At 36.8% G+C, this 25,122-nt stretch overlaps 2 protein-coding genes and 1 long non-coding RNA gene across 10 annotated transcripts in view; 1 reads left to right on the top strand and 2 right to left on the bottom strand.

Moving 5' to 3' along the window:
- LOC109450257 (uncharacterized) overlaps window positions 1-7,820 on the bottom strand; it is a 641,742-nt gene extending 633,922 nt beyond the window's left edge. The window contains exons 1-2 of the long non-coding RNA XR_012494921.1: window positions 6,008-7,820; window positions 5,433-5,492 (exon numbers count right to left, since the gene is read on the bottom strand). This is a non-coding gene — a long non-coding RNA (uncharacterized LOC109450257). The remainder of the gene's footprint in view (window positions 1-5,432; window positions 5,493-6,007) is intronic.
- On the top strand, window positions 7,364-25,102 carry DNAJC19 (DnaJ heat shock protein family (Hsp40) member C19). Of its 2 annotated transcripts, XM_019737343.2 has the most exons (7): window positions 7,364-7,497; window positions 8,298-8,349; window positions 8,424-8,497; window positions 9,501-9,580; window positions 10,121-10,191; window positions 11,486-22,948; window positions 24,376-25,102. In XM_019737343.2, the coding sequence occupies exons 1-6, from the start codon at window positions 7,495-7,497 to the stop codon at window positions 11,554-11,556; spliced, it is 351 nt and encodes a 116-aa protein (XP_019592902.1). In that variant the 5' UTR covers window positions 7,364-7,494; the 3' UTR covers window positions 11,557-22,948; window positions 24,376-25,102. The 2 variants fall into 2 exon arrangements, with proteins under 2 accessions (XP_019592902.1, XP_019592903.1); XM_019737344.2 differs by lacking the exon at window positions 8,298-8,349.
- FXR1 (FMR1 autosomal homolog 1) overlaps window positions 19,078-25,122 on the bottom strand; it is a 55,159-nt gene continuing 49,114 nt past the window's right edge. For 3 of the 7 annotated variants that reach the window (XM_019737337.2, XM_019737339.2, XM_074328405.1), the window contains 3 exons: window positions 24,391-24,471; window positions 20,867-20,958; window positions 19,078-20,124 (listed from right to left, as the gene is read on the bottom strand). In XM_019737337.2, the coding sequence (XP_019592896.1) occupies window positions 19,954-20,124; window positions 20,867-20,958; window positions 24,391-24,471 (344 nt within the window). In that variant the 3' untranslated portion in view covers window positions 19,078-19,953. The remainder of the gene's footprint in view (window positions 20,125-20,866; window positions 20,959-24,390; window positions 24,472-25,122) is intronic. The other 4 variants (XM_019737338.2, XM_019737340.2, XM_019737341.2 and 1 more) reach the window with 2 other exon arrangements.

The following is a 25,122-nucleotide window of genomic DNA, read 5'->3' as shown; positions in this document are numbered from 1 at the left end:
CGATGTTTTCTCAGAGCTTTACACATAAGAGCTCAATGAAAACAATATTCTGTGTGTAATTACTAGCTGCATTTATAGTACACGTGGCCTTATTAAGGGGTCCAGGGTTGGGGTATAGGTAGGGCTTAGAAAAGTTTGGAAATAAATTGTGTTCTAGTTAAAAGACATTATAAGTAATTTATTCATTTTACAAATATCCTTTGAGCACTTTCTATGTTCAGATGTTATAATAGACACTGTAGGAAGTAAATAAAGTACATAAGACATGATTTGTACTCTCAAGGATCTTCAGTCCAATACAGAAAATACTTATATACCAATAATTTCTATACAAAGCTAGGTGTAATAAATGGCATGTGTAACACAAACAAAATTGTACAGGAGTTCAGAGAAAGGAGAGATCACTTTAGACCATGGATTGACTAAGTATGGCCCATGAGCTCAATTCACTCTGTGGCTTTTTTTTTAATGGTCCACGCACTAACAATAGTTTTTACATTTTGATAAAACAAAGAAAAATACAGAGACTATATGTGGCCTGCAAAGACTAAAATTTTACTATTGGTTCCTTCACTTAAAATGTATGCATATACCTTTTCCAGATTAAGAAACAAAGAAGGCTTCACCCGGCACATTTGATCTTGGGCTTTAACTGATGGACAGAGACGGGGAGGGAGAAAGGCACTTGAAGTGGAGAAAATGACTTGAAAAAAAGGCCAGGAGCAGAGGACTTGAGGCCACAACTGGAGAACAATGGCGACAAATCCCATTTCACAGGACTATGAGGTTTAAGAAGGGAGAAGTGGAGGAGTCTGGAAGGGTTGTCTGTGGTGTGTGGGCTAAAGAAGTTGACTATGCAGTAACTGAGGACATCACAGTTGCCAAAAGGAATTTCATGGAGTTTTTGCAATGGCCTGTCTTCAAGGACTCTAATGATGAGAGTGAAGATGATTTTTCACAGTACAGCCCTATAGTGATATGATTTTTATGACAATTAGCCAGGGATGAATCCCATGCTTCATTATGGCCACCTAATAAGTCATGACAGCAGTATGTCTTCTCTTAACCTCGGTGTAGGTCAAACTGAAACTCCCCAACAGTGCTTAAATACACCTTGCTTTACTTCTCATCTCCTTCACCATCTAGCTCCCTGAAAATGTGATTTAAAATGGGACTTCAGACAGACTCTCCAGTGTAGCTTTGTTTCTCATGACACTATGTTATTAATGCATGACACTATATTATTAATAATATTCACCAACAAGTCTCAGACCCACTATTTCACTCTCATTTAGTGGCAATCTCCAGCAATCAAATAATTGTGCTTGTCTGTCTGGCCCAGGCACAAGATGCACTTACACAGACTGTTCTGTTGGTCACTTTCATTCGCTGACAGCTCAGCGGGGAGGGCTTGATTTATTCAACGCATAAAGCTGTTGCATACAAGTGGAATCCTGGCTAGGGAAGTGGGGGGAAAAGGACTCAGAAAAGCAACATGAAAAGGCATGCAAAGATGGAATGAAATGCAGGGTTGGTTGGGAAATCCTTACTTAGGAAAAGACACCTAAGCTACCCCAATTTCCAAGTTTCCCCTGAAATCCTGAGTGCCTCAATTTTCCTTCTTCACATACTGAGAACAGAGCAGAGCCTTTATCCAGGAATATATGCCTCCTGGGGGCTGTTACTCTGGTCAAACACATTGCAAAACTCACTGGCCATCTACTCACATGCTCCAGACTAAATAAGAACAACAGTTGTAATTAGAAAGTAGCAAGTCAGACTAAAATACATGTAGTGAGGGGAAAAAAAATGAAACAAGTTGAAAAAAGAGGAGAGAAAAATCACAGGAGAAATAGTTATAAATTACTTTATAATAGTCACAGGGTAGGGCGGGGTCACCTGACTTAGATGCAGATGAGGCTGACTGGACCTCTAGCCAGAGTAGCTGGACCTGGTCTTCCCTTCCCTGTTTCTCAGCATCTCCTTTGCTTCCCACTGCCCTAGGCCCTCATATGATTCCTACCCAGGCCTGGCCTCAGTCCTCTTGCTCTAAATCTCTTCTTTCTTCCTTCCTTTCCACACCCCAATTAAAGTATTTCTTTAACTAGTTATAATACCAAAAGGATCTCTTAAAACACTTTATAGACAAATCTGTTGATCATACCTCAGTATGATCACTTAGCAAAAATATTCATATCCAAACAGGAGACAAAAGGATAAATTCCCAGTGGTAGATTGTCAGTCATAGCAGGCTCATTGGGGAAAGAAGGGAAGGAAGAGGATAAAAAGGGGTGGAATAAACAAGGGAAGAAAATATTGAGTGCCATTTAATTTTACATATATCATTATGTGAGCAGCTGCCTACAAAAGATTCTCTGGGCTAAAACACCTGCTGGTCAGAAATTTAGACTACATTAATCCAGATCTGAGCTAATTCCTACAGAGTGGTAAGGAAATATAGGGAAAGGCAATTCCATGGCCTTCTCATCTTAGGACCCTGACATTATACACATCTGGAAAGTAGACAATAAGGTTGAACGATTACTAGAGTTGGTCAGGGCTTTAGAAAAGTCAGTCAACCATTCTAAGCCCCCGTTTCCTCATTTATAAAACAAAGCTATTGGGGGCAAAATGGTCTCTACATTTTCTTCTCATTCTTAAATCATATAATTCATTGGATTTTGTCAAATTTCCCCCTCTATAAGACCATTTCTACAGCAGATAAACATGTTTTTACTTCTTTCATCTTAAAAAAACAAAAACAGTGTCCAGCCCGGTGGCTCAGGCAGTTGGAGCACCATGCTCCTAACACCGAGGTGGCCGGGTTCAATTCCTACATTGACCAGTGAGTTACACCCTCTACAGATAAGATTGTGAAAAACGGCTCTCCCTGGAGCTGCGCTGCCATGAGCAGTTGGAGTTGACGTGAGCTGCCATGGGGCTCATAATACCAGCATGGGCCAGGGTGCTGTGTCCTACACAACTAGACTGAGAAACAATGGCTTGAACATGCTTGAGTGAGGAGTGGAGGGGAAAGAAGAGGAAACCACAAAAACAAAAACAAAAAACTCCCCTTATACTGCTTCACCCTCTGGGCATTGCCCTATTTCTCTAATTCCCTTTTCAGCAAAATTTCTTGAAAGAGAAAGGCCATATTTTCACTCTTTCTCCTTGTCATGCAGGGAGGACTGCAGGGTCTCTGCTCCCACTCCCCATACAAGAGCGCAGGATATGGTGAGGCCAAAAAGGAACACCCACGGAGCCATAGGTAGGGGAGTCATACCACTATGGTCTCACTGGAGGCTGGGTTCACTGGACGTGCGACCTGCTGTCTGTTTTTCTGCCAACTGACCGACGACTCTCCTCCACTCCCCTCGACTCTGCTCCTCTACTCTCCTCGGCTCTCCTCCGTAGCCGCAGCAGTTATATTAGCGGCCAATTGGCTAACTGGCCACAGCTGACGGCCAACCAGCCACAGCTGACGGCCATCTACTACCCGAGCCAGCACCCTTCCATGTGAGGCTGAGAGCCTGTAAACTACTTCCTGGGGCTCTGTCCCCATGCTCCTCTCAACCACTCCAGTCAGAGTTCTGTCCTCATCACATCACAGAAACTCTTCTCAAAAATACCACCAATGATCTCCAATAGTCAATTCTCAGTTATCTTTTTATTTGACTATTAGCAGCATTTTACACAGTTCCTCCGTCAAAAACTTTCTTCATGTGGCTTCTAGGATACCACACTCACCTGGTTTCTGGTCACCTCTTTTCAGTCTGATTTTCTGGTTTTCCTCATCTCCCCAAGTTCCAAATATGGAAGAGCCCTAAACACAGTCCTTATTCCTCTTCTTTTTCTCTCCTTCATGCAGTGGATGATTTCTCCTGTTACATGGCCTCAAAGACCATCTATGCTGATCACTCAAGACCTTTCTCTTGATGCCAGACATGTATATCCAAATGCCTACTTGAAAACACTCCTTAACTATCTATTTCAAACTTAACATGACAAAGTTCCCACTTCCAGCTTTCTCTTCCTAAATTCTTTCCAGTTCTATTAAATGGCAGTTCCATTCTTCCAGTTGCTCAAGCTACAGTTTTGGAGTCACCCTTGAATCTTTTCTTTCTCTCACACACTATATCTCATCCATCAGCAAATTCTATCAGCTCTTCCTTCAAAATATAAACAGGAGTCCAGTCATTTTTTTCCACTTCCACTGTTACTATCATCTCCTACTTGAATTTTTGCAGTAGCCTCTTATAATAGTTACCATCCATGCTGGAAACAGATGGTATACCCAGATGGAATAACTGAGAATTTAATAAATGGACTATTTACAAAGGTGTGGACAGGATTAAGGGAATATAGCAAATGACGGTCAAGTGTCCTGTGTCTAGCAAGGCAGCAAGGGTCATTGGAGTCATTACTACTTTTCGACCTAATGGGGTCAAAATTACCTGAATACTCTCTCTCTCTCTCTCTCTCTCTCTCTCTCTCTCTCTCTCTCTCTCTCTCTCACACACACACACACACACACACACACCAGGAACTGTATTCTTCAGTGAAAACCACCAGGAAGGAATTTGGAGAAATGAAGACTGTGAACTCACTTTCCTCCTGCCTTCTGATCTGATCACAGACATAAATGAACCCCAAGCCAGACAACAAGAAAGCCATCGATGCAGTCTTTTAAGGTCAGCCTCCTAATCTGTGCTTGTCTGGGACATAGAGCAGAATGGAAAACAATAGAGAAGAGATCTGGAAGGAAAAACAAGTGTATCTGACAAAATATCCTCATATGCAAAACGTAAATAAATATTACTGTCATGGAGTGAATTGAAATAATCTACATAATTCATTTAGTACAATGTCTGACACACCGTTTTTAGGGAAACAAAAAAAAACAACTCATATTTGCTTGGCATATTTCTGAGTGTGGATTTTTATGAGAGATGCTTTCCAAAATTCAGATCATGATCAGTTAGTGTGCTATGAACTTAATGAATTTTTAAGAAATAGCAAGAACACTTCTGGCTATGCCCTCTCACCTTTCACTTATTCCTTCCCAAGAAGTGACTTACCTGATTAACATATCTGAAAGGAAAAATTAGCAGACATGCTTGATTCCTTTCTCTTGTCCCTCCTAGTCCCGTTTTGCTCTCTATAGTAGACTAAATAATGGCCCCCAAAGACATCAGGTCCTAAAACCTAAAACCTGTGAATATTACCTTATGGCAAAGTCTTTGCAGCTATTATATCAAGGATCTATGATTGAACTATGGATCTTGAGATGGAGAGGTTATCCTGAATTATAGGTTTGGGCCCTAAAGGCAATTATATGTATATATCCTTTAAGAGAGAGGCAGAGGAGACTCTACACACAGAGGGGAAAGGCAATGTGAAGACAGAATAGAGAGAGATTTCAAGATACTGACCTTCCTTGAAGATTGAAGTGATGTAGTCACAAATCAAGGAATGCTGACAGTCACCAGAAACTAGAAGCAGCAAGGAATGATTGTTTATCCATTCATCAATCAGTCAATGGACATTTAAAAAGGTTACTTTTAAAGGTTCTCTCCATGCTCTTAGTGGGTAGGGAATGGAATACCAGATTTATATCCATGAGTGAGGCGTCATGAGAATTGGGAAGGCCTCTGCACACCAATTTGTACTGACTTCCCTCATAAAAATAATAGCCACACACCGAGTGATAATTATGTGCAGAGCAGAGCACACCATGTGCATAATCTCACAAAAATTCGGCAAGGTAGTCATCATTACCCTTGTTTTACAAATGAAAAAACTGAGAGTCAGAAATAACTTGTCCAAAGTCATACAACTGGTTAGTGATAGAGCCAGGTTATACACCTAATGTGATTTGCCTCCAAAAAGAGAGCTACCTCCACTTCAAGTGTCTCCCTGCATTGTCCATCTCTGGTTTCCTGGGGCTGGGCTTCTGTATGGTAACCTGTTCCTTAAGCAAGCTGCATATGCCATAGCTGGTACATACCAAAAAAAATACATAATAGTAAGTTTTTTCAGGCAGCAGTCAAGCTTGTTTCTGGTCAATTTGGTCCAAGGTCGTATGCTTCATGTATTTCTTTTATAGTTGTTGGGTAAAAGCTAGCTAAGAGAGAAGCCAAAAAAAAAGAGAAAAGGAAGATGTACACTTAAATTAAAATTAGTGTCTTAGTGTTGGATCATTTGTTGACATTAAATTACATTACAAAAATCTCAGGGTCGGGTGGCAGGTTGGCTCAGTTGGTTAGAGCGCGGGTGCTCATAACACCCAGGTCCCCGGTTGGATCCCCACATGGGCCAGTGAGCTGCGCCCTCCACAACTAGACTGAAAACGACGACTTGACTTGGAGCTGATGGGTCCTGGAAAAACATACTCTTCCCCAATATTTCCCAATCAAAATAAAAAATAAAAATCTCAGGATAAGAAGAGCTCTTGGAAATACAAATGCAGAATCTTTTTATAGATGAAGAAAACAAAGCCAACAAATTTATATATTTGTCTAATAACCAATCAGCTCATCAAAGCAAAATTTCATTGTAATGTAAACATATTTCTAACACTATGTAAGGCCTAAGTGGGAAGAAATGCCAAACTTATTTTGCTCATCCAAACATTGCATTGTAAAACTTCCATTATTCTCTCCGTTACTTTTATCTTCTCAAGCATTTAAGTAAGGGCAAAACCAAATCCTACTTTTTATCTTAGGGCAGGTGGAGAAATTGTAAATAGCATATTTTAGTTGTGTGGATTGTGAAATCCCATGATCAGAGTATTAACTGTCTTTGAAGTGTTAATTCCATTCTATAAAACAAAACCCCAAACATTCACACAAGGTCCTGTCCAGTCACATATTTAAATAAAATTCTTTCAAATAAAAGAACGTTACCGACAAACCCCTGAAACACAATGTGGTTTGTCCGTTTGTTTTTCTGAAACAGCTTCACATTTGCTATACTGGGTTGCTACATATTTATTTGGCTTCATGGTGGAACTGTTACGGCATATTTAAGGATATGATTACCCTTGGCAATTATAAACAAAATAAATGGCAAATGGAGGTTCTGAGTAAGGCTACACAGTATTTCCTCACGCTCTTGCGTACCAACATCCTTCCCTGAGGGAATTCCCAAATACCCTAGTCTCAGGAGCAAATGGCGAAACACTGACAAGCCCCACCTTGGAGCCCCGTAAGGAGGCGACCTTCCCACCCAGCAACCAATCCGAAGTCGTGTTCTCCATCTGCCCACTGCCTGAGCGACCTTCCCCTCCCGCTCGGCTGTCCCCTTTTACGACAATTTTCCGGCCTAGACTGCGGCCGCCGCTGCCGTGCTTCTTGGGGCGCCCGCGTCCGGACGGTCTGTCCCTGCCAGCAGTGTCCGCGTCGCTCTCTGGTAAAGGCGTGGAGTGGGTGGCTGCGGCCTTTTGGCTGGGATGCACCGCGCTCTCCGTGGAGGCAGGGGAGCCGAGCCGGAGCCATGGTGAGTGCGGCGTGCGGTGTCCGGGGACAGACTCAGGCCCAAGCTTCCGCCTCAGCTCACGGCCTCGGCTGTCTCCCTCGGGTGACTCGGCCGGGGCTGTCGGGCCTCGGAGAGCCACACCGGGACACATAGCTGTTGGCTCACCCGTCTCGGGCCTTCGCGTTCTTCCACAGCCTTTCTGCAGGCGGCTCCAGCCCCCGGGCCGCCGTCCGCGGCGCTCGCACATGAGTGGAAGCGCATGAGAGTGTAACTACTTTCCCCCAACACATCCTCGCCGTACATTCTGTACTTTGCTCTGCCCGTCCCTTTGGCTCTTGCTGACACATCTCTTCTTGATTCTTGAAACGTATTTGTGCTTCTCTCATGTTTTGTAATCGTGAGGCGGGACAGTGCCGAAGGTGCTACGAATAACTACTTTCCTAGCTAAGCCCACGTTTCACGTTGAAATGCGGTATCAGGCTTTTACAGGAACCCTCTGTAAACAGTTCCTTCTCCCGCAGAAACTTTCCCTTACTTGGATTGAACTTGAATGTAACTTCATTTGCTCCGAGGCTAGAGAGGTTTTTTTCAAACGGAGGGAAATCATCCTTTTCTTCCATAGTGAAATTCCGGTACCTTTACAATGCATTGGATATTAAAGTTGCAGTCGTTTTAAAGGATCATTGCGCAGAATATTTTCACTCAAAAAGTTGTTTCTTCCGTTAAAATAAAACTTGGTAGGAGTTGGGATGGGAGAATGGGTGTGATAGGGAAGGTTGGGAATTATTGAAGTTAATGTTCACTCTGCTTCCCCTTACCAGGCCAGCACAGTGGTAGCAGTTGGACTGACCATTGCTGCTGCAGGATTTGCAGGTTGGTTTGTGGTTTGGAGGTGGAATTAGAGGACGTTGGGAATTGTTTAATTATTATCTTGTTTATGTTTTTAGGTCGTTACGTTTTGCAAGCCATGAAGCATGTGGAGCCTCAAGTAAAACAAGTTTTTCAAAGTCTACCAAAATCTGTAAGACTTACTAATCATTTTTGCTAATTCTTTGCTGGTATATATGAAGCTTATAACTACAGTTGAAGAGGGTAAATTTCCAAATATCCATTAAGTTCTAAGTGATTGCTTTGGGCCCCTTCTCTTGCTTTCCACAAGGAGGGTTTAGAAGTTCTGAACTTGGCAGTAGTGCTACCCTAAAGTCACGTTATGTGCTACACAATTGGGGTAGAGATGTTAACAAATCGAGGATTAGGAAAGTTAGTATCACTTTATTGTTCACATACTGTTAAGCATTGTCAACATTCTTGTCCCCCACACCCTCATCTACCGTGCATCACAGGCACAGAGGGATCTAAGGATCTGAAGTGATCCATTCTTAGCCCTGGCACTCGCTAACATGACACTTAGGTAGCACTGCAGTTAATTAGGCTATAGAGTGTGACTGGATGTGATGTTCAGACCTTCTGTGGTCACCGTTCAGAATGAATATGGCTGTGACAGCCTGCTGTTTATTTTGTTGTGATTGAATGTGACAAAACAGGATGGTAGGCTTTACCAGTATGATTTCTGACATGACAAGACAGAAGATCTAATAGCCTGATTTTGCCCTTATATATCAGTCTTGTTTTAGTAGTTGCCTTAAACCCCCATGAACCACTTGTTTCAAATGACCCCTAAATCTTTTTAGGCACTTCTTGTTCTACAACATGTAGTCATACTAGGAGATCAAATTTTTATGTAGAACACGGCTAACCTGGAATAATCTTCCCTTCACTCCCAGAAAAACTAGCTTTAGGTACTGTTCTTTTGTATTTTCAAAACAGTTTAGGTTTTTTAGGGAAAAAAAGCTGATATAACGATTAAAATATTTGTTGCACTTATAAAGGTAAAATGCCATGGGAATTACACTTAAAGTTGTGTGAAATGACTTAGTTTTTCTGCTAGTTCTGTGAACACTTACATTTTTTAGCAACTTGCAGCTTATTCTAATCTTTTCTTTTTAATGCATTTCCTCTTTCAGGCCTTCAGTGGTGGCTATTACAGAGGTGGGTTTGAACCCAAAATGACAAAACGAGAAGCAGCATTAATATTAGGTGTGAGGTAAAATAATTTCTAATATTTTTAGTATTTTCTACAACTCTAGAGCTATCAGCAAATGTAAGAAAGACCTTTCATTAGGAGGGAGTTATTTGTATTATGTACATTTTTAACATTGAAACTCTCCCTACAAAAGTCCAATGAGAAGGCACATTGGCACAGAAGCACTTTTTAATTCATTGATAGACTTGTGACAGATAAGCACAGTACTCAATGTTTGTGTAACTAACATTTTTAGTGGGGAAATTCTGTAATTTCCAAATACTTAAACATATTTTCCTTTTCAATAAAAGGACTGTTGTAATGAATATTATCAACTTCAATTAAATTTTGTTTGAAAATTCTTTATTTTTCTAAGGAGCTGTTTAGTTCTGATTCAGAGTATTCATCTTCCTTGTATGTTAGGGAAAGTTTCTAAACAGCTTTTCCTGTTGTGTTGACTTACTCCAGTTTCACATCTTTAACTGGCCTTTATGTACAATTTTTTTTTCTGTGATCAAGTAGTAGTTTGAAGTAAACAATACCTTTTCCTTTTAAAATTAGCCCTACTGCCAATAAAGGAAAAATAAGAGATGCTCATCGACGAATTATGCTTTTAAATCACCCAGACAAGGGTAAGTAGTAAACTCGTTATACATGTTGTTGAAGTGACTGTAATTGTTATTAATAGAATAATTTTGTATCTAATTTTTGGCTATAGTAAGGAAAATGCCTAAATCTGTGTGTGAACACTGTCTCCCAGCCTGGATCCATTTGTTGTTTTTGGTGTCTTAAAAGAATTGAGTGAAAAGTTTATAGAATAATGAGCAGGTATCTAATAAGTACTATAATTTAGAAGTAGTCATAAGCATTAACAATGTTTTGAGATCTACAATTGTGATAAAAATTTTATTTCTAATAGTCAAATACTGCTAATCCTACTCTTTGGTGGGGGGATTGAAGTTTGGTCTACATTCTAAAGGAAATGTTCGACTTAATTTAATGAAACTAAAAATGAAATTATTTTCCTATTCATTTAGACTTTTGAACTAGAGGTTACCTAGTTAGAAACCTACAGGATGTATTTATTAGTTTCTGATACGCTTCTAAGCAGCCTTAGTGTGTTGACAGGAAATAATTCTGTGAAATACCAAAATATAGACCATAAAATCCATGTTCCAGTGCTCAAATACTTTTACTTTTATTAAAAGTCTTTTCATTAAGAAAGAGGGTTTTGAGATTAAACAGGGTTGTACTTGTTTACTGTCTGACTGCATAGCATCTTTTGTGAAATTTAGCTTTTATTAACTGGAGGGCTTCTGATTCAAGTATAGGATGGAGCCCTTAAATTTTCATTTCACTAATATGACTGATGCTGGTCTGAGAACCACTTTGAGAATCACTGCTCCAAGACTGGTAGGAAAGCAGCTGTAGATGACACTGTGAAGGGACAATTAATAACAGGAAGAGAAAAACTATGAAGGGCAGAAAAAGGATCTAAAGCAAAGTGGGGTCTTCCCAACAAAGCTCAGAAGCCTCTGACAATATCATGGTTTCTAAATAACACACTACAATAAATTGATATTCACTTATGACTTGTAATTATCATAGATAACTTACAGTATTTCACTTATGTAAGTCTGGTTTTTTAAAAAAAATCCTATTCCTGACATCAGTTAAAGCTTTTTTAAAAGGTGCCATTTTTGTGGAAATCTCCCTCAGAATTACCTCACTTCCCATCAGTCAAATATATGGTCATATATTTGGTTAACCAGTTGCAGTATTGTTTATTTTTAAAAACTGGAATACTATTGCTGCTAATTTCACCTCAGATTAGCACAGGGATCCTTGAAACAAGATAATAGCTTTTCACCAAGCATAAATTGAGAATCCATATTATAACTATTCCTTTTTTCTTTCTTCCTGTAGGAGGATCTCCTTATATAGCGGCCAAAATCAATGAAGCTAAAGATTTACTAGAAGGTCAAGCTAAAAAATGAAGTAAATGTATGATGAATTTTAAGTTCTTATTAGTTTATGTGTATGAGTACAGGATTTTTATAATAAAATGCCTCAAAGCTACAAATTTTAAAAATGATTCAGCACAAACTAAAAGCCTTGGTATAAGTTTCTTGTTTTAACTTTGAGGATTTTAAATAAGATTATAGAATATTTGGAGATTAACACTCAATAATTATGGATACATACATAACCATTTGAACAGAAATACTGTTCATTACTCATTTAGCAAGTAATTTAGTACCTACTTCAAGACAAAGTAAACATGCCAGTCTTTGGGGTGGGAAACTGATCAACTGGTCATTAACTACAATGTGATGAATATGATGGAATGAATTAGCACAGGATATATAGTAGGGACTCATCTTGTTGGGAGGAAAGACTGTCAAGCTACAGAGAACTGACCCAGCTGCTTGGAACACTGAACTTAAAAGTGAATTGAGCCACAACTTTGCCACAAGAAAATTGATCTAGGTTATGTATATATCACCGACAAAATTCAGGTTTCATACATTAAAACTGATAAAAGATCTGAGTACAGGTCTTGTTTTTAATCAAGAAAGTATTTATATTGTATCCAGCTAGCTCCTGAAAGAAACTGACCATTTATAAATTTTTATTACATAATCAAAAGTTTTACATTTGTTATGACCTAGCTTAAACACAAACTGAAATGCCCTTAGTTATCAAAAACTTTAGCTTGAACTCTGAGAATTTATACATTGATATATTTGAATGACACTTAGGGGGACAGTGGCTTACTATTGGTCTAACATAAACTATGTAAGGATCTTAACCAAAGGACTTGTATAAAATACCCATGGTAAATAGCTAGTCTGTGGTCTCCAGCAGGAGTACTTACTGTGTTTTAGCTTTAAGATGATTATACTATGTACCTATCATCTAAACTTTATTCAAGTTCTTAGTTATTAACAGAGAACACAGAGACCTTCGAGGTCAGAATAATGGTGGTGGTCATATTTAGTGTTGGAATGTGGTTGGGGGTATTTCAAAGTTGGGTTCTATCTGCTGTTGATTTCCATTCCTGTTTCCTTGTTTAAAATTTGGTCAAGCCCATTTGTTAAGGTTTAGAATGTGATGAGCCGTAAAGTAGCCATGACTTTTGTGTAGGATCAATCTTTAGTTATTTCCAGGGGAAAGGGAGTATAAAGATACAGTTGCTTTTTGTTATTCGAAGTAGTAGTTTTATAAAGTCACTGAGAACACTCAGCAGCCAGTGAACCATTGTTCCTAGGGGAAATACAGCTTTATATGAGTCAACATTTTTGTAAGCCAATCAGTATATAGTCATGTATTATATGTATTTCTGTTTAAAGAACCCTTATTTGATATATAGTGTTGATTCCTCAACATTGAACTCAGCCAACATCACTAACTCATGCCCGAACATTACAGTCTTCTTGAGTTTGGGAACATTAGGCAGCACTTCACTAAGGCTGGGGGTCATCTTAAACAGGGAAATCACCAGTAAAAACCACAAAAATTGAAAAACTTGGCACTAAATGGATCATGAAAGGATACTTGTTTACATTTACAGTATGAAAACAAAGCAGAGCATCACTCTGTGGGCATCATATGACTCAAAATTTTTTACTACTCTGCATGTCCACAAATGACCAAGAAAGCACCACAAGTGTTAATTTAGGGGTTACAAATAAATTTCAGTGAGGAGGTGAATTTGCAAATAAGGAATCTAATAATGAGGACCAACTGTATTTTGGCTTTGTGACCTTTTATTTCAGTCCTTTGGATTAATAAAATGTTTCTATGAACAAGAGCTGTAATTAAAAAGATGATAGTATCAATTAAAACTTAAAAGCAAAACTGAGCTTCAAAGACAAATATAAAGTGTTATGCTGATAGGCAACCAAGCATTAACTGGATAAAGGGAAACTTCATGTAGTGGGTGTAAATACTTTTGAGTGTTTAATGTAAATAGCATACCTGTTTTAAGAGAAGTATTAAGACAATGGAAATCACTGTAGTATTAAACGAAATAGATTTTTCTTTGACAGCAATCAGTTTTGTTTCCTCTAGGCTTACCTTTTTCAAGTAGAAGAATCCATATTTCATTGATGGCTATTAGGCAAACCTACCATTTTTCTTGGTGAAAAAGGTCATCTATGTGAGGGCTTTAGTGGGTAACTGATGCAAGTTATTATCTGTAAAAAAATATCTTTTTCATGGTGTTTTCAAACAAAATACTTGATGTCTAATGTTAACATTTATTAACTACTTACAGTGTGCCAACATTGTTAAGCATTTTTCCTGTACAGTAAGTCCTCACTTAACATCTTCAGGTTTTGCAACTTTAAGTGAAACTACATATAACAAAACCAGTTTTACCATTGGCTATTGATATAAACAAGAGCTGAGTTCCTGAAGCATCTCATCATTATAATGTAATGACATTGAACAAAATGTTAATTGAGGACCTACTGTATCTCAATAGTAGCTATTATTATTCAGTACATTTTACAAGGGAACTGAAGTTGAGTGAGGTTAAGTAACTTGCCCTAAGCAGCATGCTAGGTGACAAGGCTGATCTTTCTCAAACCCAAGTTCTGTGCTGTTAACCTCTGCATTGTGGTTCCTTTCACAAATCTGATAACCCAGATGTTTTCCTTGGTTGTACTGCAGTCTAGTACTTGTCGTTACATACCTAGCTTGGGGCCTTTTTGTCAGCTGGTGCTTACAGATACTTTGAAAAGGGGAGAGAAGTATTGTTGAACACAACACTAGGGAATAGGAGATGCTGGTTTCAAGTCAAACTTCTTGCAATAGCCAGGCAACTTGGAGCAAGCTATCTATCTGTGCTTAGGGCTCTGCTTCATCTGTTAGAAGGAAAAATAATGGCCAACTTGAAAATTGTTTATGGACAGGGAATCAAAGCCAGAGCAAATCATTTGAGGTTACACAGCTAGTGAAACTGTAAGCCCTAGGCATCTTCTCCAATTTATTATATTTGTTTATAATTTGGTTCTCTATATATTAGTCTTCCTTTTGGGGGGGGGGGAGTTCCCACCCATAGCCTTAATATTAGATCTGGCATACTGGGGGTTTAATTTCCATACCTAGCCCCTTTGCCTTCACTGGGCCTCTGGGTTGACGTTAGATGAGTCATACACTGCTTTATAAAAACTGCTTTGCTGGTTTGATGAAACCCAACCTCTGGGTTGACATTGTTGCTTGAGTCCTCACTGCTTATAAAAACTGGCGACTTTGCTAGTTTGGTGAAAGTGCTGGTTTGACCAATAATAAGTGGTCCTTGAAGTTAAATCTTTTCCCACCCTTAAAAGAATTTTAAGCAAAAAATTATGGGAATACCATCATTCAGTATACTATATGCAACATAATGAAAACGTATGCCCTACCTTAAAATCTTGCACCAAAAGTATTTTAAAGAAACGAGGCAGAATGCTTCGTTTGGAGTTAAGTCTTAAATTTCAAAACCTCAGGCTGGAACAGATGTCTTAAATCCTCATTGAAACTATAACTCAGTAGTTATAGTTTCAATGAGGATTTAAGACATCTGTTGATAATGACCTGTAAGTTGTTTGGTGCAGTTCCGAAGTGTGCAGGGAGATCACATTTTACTGAGCATAAATTATCCCCCATCAAGCACGTTAATTCCAATGAAAATTTAGAAACTGGCTCAAAAACTTCAAAGGACAAAATACAAGGAAAAAATCTGTAAATCTGAGGTAAAGTGAAAAACACTAACTAGAATGCTAGTTTTTTGGTTATATATAAAGAATCCTGGATTGAGGATAACCTTGAGTACCAGGAAAATGACATAAGCTCTGCTTTGTGTTGACATTGTTCAGAGTGCTGTAGTATCTGCTTGGAACCAACTGTTGCCTTAGCAACAAGATACAGGAAGAGCTTCTTTCCAGTGTTACCTGACCCAGTGAGGAAGACTTATCTAGTGTTAAGGTATAATCTGGTGCATGTTAACACTTGCTGTTTGTTACCTTAGTAGTTTCAATTAATGGGATTTCAAATAATAATATTGAAGTGACTTTTTTTCTTTACAACCTGCGAACAGCAAGTTGAAAACTGGAACTGCAACAATTAAGTATAAAATGAGTCATGTAGAAAAACTATGGGAAATTTTTTGTAATAAAGTCTCTAAATTAGAAAATGAGCAGTTACATTTGACAATAAAGTAAAAAGGGTACAAAACATTCAGAAAATATCTCTAAATCCCCCGCCCCTGAATACATACCAATCCCTGAAACACAAATAATGGGGCTTCAAAACTGAGAATGTCAGTAAAAAATAATTTTGCCCTTGCTTTTGATATCCTTTAGACTGCATATGGCACAGGTGGAAATATCTGGGACGGATACATATATAAAACATTTTAATTCACATACTAACTGTTGAGAGTACATGGGAATATGGTTGTTACCCAGGGTCCCATGTACAAATAGACTCAAGTTACATTAATATTGGAAAGGTCTTTAGATCAGAGTCCAGACCTCTTGAGATGAAATGGAATACAGAAAAAGTCGGAAGATAGTAACTCCCAATTCTGTACTTACACCTATAACATCTTTTCAAATTCTCAAATAGGCCAGCAAACAGACTGATGTCTTTTTTGTAAAAAGCTGCATTATAGTTTACCCAGGAGCATTATTACGCACTTTAGTACATGAAACAGTAACAGATAAATCTGACTTGAGTGATCCACTGATAAAACCCTTTTAAAAAAATTTGTATTTCCTTATTATATGTACCTCCCTCATCCAGTAGTTGTAGTTCGGGGTTTTCTGGATTAGACCCTCGACCTGGATTTCTAGAGTAAATTATTATACTTAAAAATGTACTTAAAAAACGTGTCAAGTTGAACCATAGGAAATTGCCATTTTTGTGGATCAAAAATGGTCAACTATTGGCAATCTCCTATAGTTCAACATAATTGACTTATTTTCAACCAGTAGTTGAGTGCAGTTTCCAATTATCATCACTTGCCAAAGGTTTACAGCAAATTGCAATTACTGATTTATTGCAACAGTTCTTAACACCCAAATGTTAATCATGGGTTCTAAGTGACTACTGTGCATTCAAGCACACAGCCAATACACTATACCAGATATCCTTATAAAATGGTATAGCGGAGTCAAACCATAATAGTGAAGATAGTAAGATTGGGACTTTACAAGCATCCTTTTTTGGCCTTTAGTAATTTTGCCAAACCCATAGATCCAGTTCAAATCCAAGTTCCCTGAAGCCTTCTAAAAAAATCCAAGTGTAAAAGTAATTTTCTTTTACTCTCATTTCCAATAACCAATCATCTGACATAGGACTTACTGCATTATAGCCCGTTTTCCATTCATCTGTCCTTAGTAGATTGAGTTCATTGTAGGCACAGCCTATGTGAATATCTAGTTGGTTTCAACTTCAAAAAAGTATAAATCTATTTGTAGAGGACACAAATAGTACTATTTCCCAATCTAACTGCAACATTCAGTTAACTAACATGCCAACTTTGCAACAGACCCTTCCCTTCTCAGGTTAAACACTACACTCAGCTACAAAAATACTACTGACATGAAGGCAATGGATCTCAGCCACAGAATGGAGATCCAGAATACAGGAGCAAAACACCAGCTACTTTTGCCTCACTAACTTAGTGCTTCCTTATTTTGCTTGCCTACATATACCTGTACTTTCTTTTTAAAAAGTTACATTTCAGCAACTTCCCTCAGCCTTGTCCTAAGCAACGTCTGTTTTCATGAACTCACCAGTTTGATGTTACTCCATATAAAAATACCTAACTACTTAAGATTTCTCTGTATCCCTACTATAATTTTACCAATGGTGACTCACCCGTTTTAGGCCCAATGAAAGCTTAAAAAGTGATGCCAAATCCAAGAATTCAAGGCTTTCCAAGTTTCAGGAAAAGCAGATCTCTTTTGCCCCAAGGCAACCTCAACTTCTATTCCATGATTTAGTTCAGATTAATATATGATCTCACCGTATGTATGCTGACACAATATTTGAGTTGCACAAGACCTTTAGATTTGAGTGTCTTTGTTTAATGTGTACTGGTAAGTTCTCCCATAGTAACATCTAACTAATATAAAAGTGAAGATGCATCCCTCAGAGTAAGTTTGGAAGGTTACCCGAACCATCGATTATCTTTGGGGAGTGGGCTTTTCACTTCTGAATCTGAGCATGTGCTATTTACTCCCAAAAGAGCCTATATTTCTTTAAAGGATAGAACATTGGGTTTAGTCATTTGTAAATAATGAAATCTTAATACTTATTTCCTAGAATATGGTTATTCTAGTCTAATGAACTGCTTGGGCTACACCCACTTTTTAAGAATTGTCTTTCTCATTGAAACAATGTTTATGGAAGGAGTTTAGTGAATCTGTTCTACGTGGAAAAAAAATATTTTTCTTTATACCATATTCACAAATTTTGGGAGTAATGAACATTAATTCTCATACCTTATAATCTGTAAACCTATTAGTGAAAAGAACTAAGAATAAAAAGGCCAACTATTTTACTTGTTTCTAACTTTGATGGATAAAAATACGTTTGTGGGTAAATTTTAAAAAATCAGAATATGAAATTACTTGATATTGTTACTCAAAGTGCAAGTAATGTACTTTCACAACACAGCTTACTTAAGAATTCTATTAGGGTTTTACGCACAAGCATTTAATACCATCACATATTAACCTCAGCAATAATAAATTTGAGGGCTAGGGTTATGTACACTGACCTGGCAATTACTATATTTTTTACTATACCCTGAGTTTTCCTTCTGTCATTATAAATTAAAATCAATTAACATTTTATGCACATAAATTAACACAAATTATGCACATAAAAAAACACTAAGACGCCAAATGACAGAAAGGGCTGTCTTTCTCTTGCTCATTGGTCTATACAATACTGTGGAGCCAAACCCTCATAAAGCCAGTTATTTTATATAACCTCACAATTAGCTGCATAAATTATATTATTGTTACTTTTTAGAAAACTGAAACTAGCTTCCTAAAATAAAGCCATCTGGCTAAAATATATACAAAAAGTACAATCATTACTGTGAGAACCTTTACAATTATTTCCTGGAGAATCGAAAAGCCAATCACTAGCCGATTCCATATTTAAAAATTGCTCATACTTCCTAATAAAAAATTTTAATAAACAATCAAAGGCAAGAGTAAAATTCTAGATTTTACTCCACTGCCTTCCAAAAGTTGCCTTTGATTAAAATTTTGTTACAAAGACTTTCTTAATATCAAATGTATGATCAATTCCCTAAGTCATTCTAACAGACTAAATTTTAAGTGCTAAGATTTCAGATTCATTACAAAATGATTGACCAATAGTTTAGTACTACTTATGAGTAAGTATAAATGCTTTTTAAAAAGCAATCAGGATACTATTCTAGGCCTCTAAGTAGCTCCAACTACTTTGCAACAGTTGGTATAAAAAGTAGAAAGTTAAAAATCAGCAACTGGAAGATCAAAGTTTATTTACTACCTGCATACAAAAACATATTGCACATCAAACAACCAAAATCGAAAAAAGAAAAAAGAAAAAAAGTAAGAAAAGGAAAAGTATACTCTACTGAAGACTAACATGTAGTTTGTACAGAATAAACTTTCTGGAAATTGATCTTTTCAGTAGTTCAGATTATGTCTGAATGGACATGACTAATTCAGCTTAGTGTTTTAACTAAAGCTATGTTTGATTTTTAAATACTGTACACTTTAATAAATAAACCAAACAAAGCCTCAATGTAGAACAGTCACTGCCAATATCACCCAGTGTCCCTGCAGATGAGAGTTTTAACAAATGTATTCCAGTGGTCTGCAGATTTTCCTCTACATACAGCATTTTAAAAACACATTAAAACAGACCAGTTTCCAGACTAAACTAATGAAGAAATTACAATTCAGTGCAAAATATTTTAGACTGCATTTCACTCTAGTTTTCCTCAGGTGAAGAAGTGGTTGCATATTATTAAAAATGTAACAAAAGCAGCTAATGCTTTCATAAAGAATATTACCTCAGGGATCCCACCCCACCCACTTCCCCCCATCTCTGCCATATTTTGAAAACAAAATAACATTTCCTATAGCCAGCAACTTTTTTAATGTTACATATACTATTCTCAAGGCACATCTGATGATATATTTTATAACACAGTAGGTGTCAAAGTATGTTTAACATATGATTTCTTCAGGATCCCTCCCCTTTCTGAATTCCAAATGGAGGAACTGAAAGTGCGATGTAAAGACTGGCGATCCATATTCTATCTTTGGCAAGCTTGTACAAGCACTATTGTAAAATGTAATGTAAAAGAACTGTAAACTAGGAACTTCTTCAGTTTATGAAACACCATTCAGGACTGCTGCTTCTTGAGTGTTTTCTTCTTTTAAGGTATTAATCTTTTCTTCTCCTGGAGTACGCTGTAGCTTAGAAATTTCATCGCCAGAAGCACTAGTTGGGCCATTTATTGCCTTTTCTGAAGGACCATGCTCTTCAATCACATCTTTTGCCTGCCAAAGGGAGACAACTTTTTCAACTTCTTTATAAATGAAATCTACAGCTGAGGAGGAAAATAGCTACGTAAACATTAATTAGCTAATAAATAATTTTAGTTTCATGTACCACAATGGCTCAAATAATACAAATATTCTTAAAATTCAAAATAAATATCAATGTACTCCACTTCTTTGGGTCTTTCAATAGTCTCTAGTAACTAGCAGTGCCTAAACCACAGGAAGAATCTGCATTTGTTTACTGAAAACTTGTACCTAATTTTATTTTAACTGCTGGATAGCTCACCATGTAAAAGATATAAACAGTTAATACCCTAAGGTAAACAAATAATCACCTACTTTACTCACCTTTTTTTTAAGCTCACATTTACATATCAAATCCTTTAAAGCATTTAAAATAAGTGAAACTTAAAAAGGTCTATATCCATCACTGGGAAGAGGTATCTATCTAGCCTACTGCTACCCAAATTAAGCAACAGTTTCTATACCCAGTATCTTTGGGCAGACTAAATTTTACAAATGCTATTTTAAGAAAAGTATTTCAGGCTCAAACATGCATTTCTTCAGCTACCTGCGGGTCAACAACAAACTCCAGAGTAGTCTTTAAAATATTATTCGTCCAGTTGGGGAAACAAGTGATCATACAGAAAGTTAAGAAGTAAAAATAAAGCTAAACCATACCAAAAAAAAAAAAAAAAAAAAAAAAGGCAACAAAACCTACAGGTTAAATTCTCCTTACCATTTCTTTCTTGTTTTTAGCCAAAGTTTCCCTTGGGAGGTTTCTTTGTCTGCTCTGAGACTCAGCTCTAGAAATATAATCTGCAACTGTGACTGTTGAAGATGAGAAAAAAATTACAGGTGTTGAAAAAATATTTCTAAAGTTTATTTATGGATAATGAGTAATTTTACTTTTAAAGTAAACTAACGGTGGGTTACCCAATTTCAAAATTTTCTTAAGCTGGGTACCACCTCCAACCAAAAACAAAGTTTGAAAAATGTGCCTTTGACTTAGTGATGACAATAAAAAAATTTAAGCTGGAGATCGAGGAAGGCTAAATTCAAGTCCTCTTTCACAAGAATCCAGCCATTTGCTTCTGGTTGAGTCTACGGCTGTGGCATAAGTTTGATACAGAAATCCACAACCAAGAATAGGAAATGCAGCATTGTAAGCCCAGAGTTCACAATTATCAGTGGAGCAAAAATGGGGCAAATTTGGTATAAATCTTAGAGTGGTATACTTCAATTTGAAAATTTCAATCAAAGATATAAAAGATTAATTCAAATATTGTTTTTAGTTTTTAAAAATAGTACAATTAAGAAATCCAAGTGTGATATTTTATGGTTCCTTTTTAACATTCCACACTAGAAACCATTCTGAGTAATCTACAATAAAAAACTACAAGCAAACTAAAGATGACAGAATACCACCCTAAGAATGTGGACATTGATCGTGGTGGTGAAAAGGGCCACCAGGAATTCACTAACCACTCCCTCCCCACTTTGCCAATCATTCAGTCTTTAAAGGGACTGATTAGAGTGTGTGTTGTGTTTGCAAGGAAGTGAGTAGATGGCAGTAGTGATAGGGCAAAATATTAACCCAAGTACTGCCAGCCTACAACAAATGACCACTGGTCTACAGGTAGGTACTCTAGACTGGCCTCACTTCATATCTCATTCCTTTCTCTTCTAGGACTTGCAGTTTAGAATTCACTGGTTTGAAGAAATATCAAAATAATCACCCTTTCTTTCAAACAATTCTTTTTTATCAGAAATTGGTAAAGAAAAATCCCTGATTATATGAAATACAGTGTATTTTAAATTATGGGAACAACTTAATTATGTAAAGAATGAAAATTCAAGTAAATTTCAAATTAAGTCACTAGGTATGGGGAGAACTGGCCCATCAGGTTCAAATTATATGAAAATAAACCATTTTGATATAATATGAAGCTAGTTATATTTACAATTCATTTTTCTTAATCATGAATTAACATGTAAACACTTTTGTAAGATCCAAGAACTTTAGAACTATTAAATGAATCTTTTTTAACATCTAAAGGAACAATTCAGAACTAATACACAGCATTCATAAGAAACACCACTAAATATTTCGTGTCTAAAACTGCCTCTTCCAAATTGTAAGAAACTCAGTGTGCTGCTCATTTTTAGAGATTTTAAAAATCATTTAAATTAGCTGTTAATGGATTTATAAATATATTTAATAGTGGTTTCCAAAATTGGGGAGGGGGATACTATCAAATCTACTTCATTATTATGTCTACATTATGCGGTGGCATAACCATTCTAGGAATGATTCTAGATTGGGGAGCACCTTAATAAATTCAATGTTTCCAGTTTAGCCCTCAGTGACATCTGGAAGAACTCATCTACTTGGAAACCCTGCTACGTAGACAGACATACTGCTAAATTTGAGTATGTGACAATTCTTAGAACCCTTCATCCACTATGTACAGAATCATATACTTTCATATAGTTTATCAATGAAATTAAAAGGCACTTATGTAGAAAGGTAAAAACTTACCAGTGCCCCTCCCCTCCCCAAGGGGAGGTAAAATCAAAAACCACCTCAGCTGATTTAAAAAAAAATCTGCTTATAGCTAGTCTTTTGGAAACCAGTATACGGTCATATTCTAAGTCCAATAAAGAATACTGATTGCTTAATTTACATTAAGGACAAGAGATTTTAAGCAAAAGAGAATTCAATGACTGTGTATTTAGGACAATGTTATTATTCTTTAGATAGAGGCTGCCGTCGGGGCAAGGAGAAAATGATATGCTTGTTCAACCTATCCTATCTTGGGTATTTTTTTTATTTATTTTTATTTATTTATTTATTTTTGTGGGGAGTAGGGGGAACAGGCTGGGGAAGGTGAGGAGCAAGATGAAAAGCAGTAATCCCAAAGAAAAGAGTAAAATAGAAATAAATGTAATATGGAACACAAGTTACTGAAAAACTATAGAAATTAGTCAGGTTTCAATTAATATCATGCAGAAAGCGCGCTACCTCTTCTTTAACAAACACATTATATTAATATTATTCCTTTTATGTCTGTTGACTTAGAAATAAACCACTGTCCATCTAGCTAATAAATTACACTGTAATTTATCCTCTTTGTTAGGCCCATACTGACAGCTTGAATGTTCTTAGTTATAAAGTATGGCCAGAGATTATATTTATTGCTGTGCCAGCTTCAAAAAACAAAATAAATACAATCTCTTGCTCTAAAATATATTTCTAACACTAAAGAGAGAGGGAAAAGAAGGGAAAATAGACATTTTCTAGAAATTTTCTAATTTTGACAATATTTAATTCCTTTTAAATTTACAACTGTCTTTAAAACATGAAATTTTTTCAAGAAAGGTAACTAATACCCTGAACTGGTTTTCCCAAATGTCTCTATAACCAGTAAACTTAAAATACTAAAGATACTGGAATTTACATTCTTTATTTGGGGAAAACACGTGAAAGAATTTGCTTTGGAAAGAATGCAAAAATGGAATAGTTTAAAAGGGGTTTATTTCTGGTGCACACAATTTCTTCATTGTGAATATACATGTGATTCTCTGTACACAGGAAATGGAATTATGTTCAAAATAATAGACACAGCAAACAAGTTTCTTTGAAGTTACTAAAAATTATGGCTACTTAAAAATTAACATTTTAAAACTAAGTAAGTACTATTAATTTGAATCGTTAGTCGGTGTAGGGAAAAGGCATCACACTACAATAAAAAACATAACATGCATTCCTCTTATTAGGAAAAAGACACTTTCAAGTATTTTTCTCATTTGTACTTTTTTTTTCCCTGTGGGTATTACTACAATTCCCACAAAAATGAGGTGCTGAATGCAGACAGAGTAAGCAGGCACCATGCAAAAGCTGCCCAGTTTTGCCAATCAACCTCAATCACAATCTACAACATAATCTCTGGGATGGCAGGCCCCAATTCAAGTGTGAAGAATCTGCCAAGTGGACAAAATAATGGTCTTCTCAACAGTATTTCCATGTAAAAAAGTTGAGACACATTAGTTCAATTAGGTTACTAAACATTTAGGGTGTGAAGGAAGAATGCATTTTCTTAATAGTAGTCTTATTAGTTGAGTAAACAATTTATGCAATGCACATCTTGAATGTATATGCACACATGTGTACATGTAAGTATAATATATTTAGAAAGCAGACACATGACATATTTTTTCATGCTTATGACCTGGTGTTGTCAACAGGTCCACTCAAGTTACCTGGCTGTCTATCTTCTGCCTGACCCCTGAAACGACGCCTGCGGCTACGATTGCGTCGCTGGGGTTTTTTTTCACTATCATCTGTAATTGCAAAATTTACCATCCATGAACTATTCTGACAAAAACAATGAAAAAACAAATAAAATAAAAACTTCTTTCCTTCAAAGATTTAAGGAAGGGGAAAGAGAGCCTTTTAGTTCAACAGGGAAGATAAAACACATACTGACAGGAAAAATATACTTGTAGTTTTAAGCATTCCAAATAGATAAAAAATGGAATTATCACCTGGAAATTAAGAGGGTTTTAATTGACTAAACAAACTCTGAGACTTTATCATCATTCAAGGATAAAAGTTTTCCTCTCTAATGCAGTTCAGTTTTTACCAAAGTTAATGACATTTTTAGCCCTTTGGAAATTAATGTCTACTCAATATACTTACCTTCACTAGCATCATTTATAATAATTTTTAAATAAGATGAAAGCCCAATTTTGGTTTAGGAACAATAATATTAAGTGCCCTGCAGTCTGTATATTTGTATTGATGTAATGGCATCAAAGGGCACTTGAAATAAACCCTCGCAGTTTCAAATAATTTGGCTATACAACTCTTAAAAACTAGACATTTAAGACAGAGCTATCTACCTTATTTGAAGTAAGCACTAAAAAATTCAACTTGCGAATTGCGTATGTTTGGGTTGTTTTGTTTTTTTTTTTTTGAAAAAAGGGTCATAC

The sequence above is a fragment of the Rhinolophus sinicus genome, linkage group LG01 (assembly GCF_036562045.2).
Source record: "Rhinolophus sinicus isolate RSC01 linkage group LG01, ASM3656204v1, whole genome shotgun sequence".
Lineage (NCBI taxonomy): Eukaryota > Metazoa > Chordata > Mammalia > Chiroptera > Rhinolophidae > Rhinolophus > Rhinolophus sinicus.
This window is presented reverse-complemented; position numbering and strand designations above follow the sequence as displayed.

Coding starts and splice junctions, on each gene's coding strand:
- DNAJC19 (XM_019737343.2), top strand. Junction 8,350..8,423: donor TGCTGCTGCAGGATTTGCAG/GTTGGTTTGTGG, acceptor TTATGTTTTTAG/GTCGTTACGTTTTGCAAGCC. Junction 8,498..9,500: donor TTCAAAGTCTACCAAAATCT/GTAAGACTTACT, acceptor TTCCTCTTTCAG/GCCTTCAGTGGTGGCTATTA.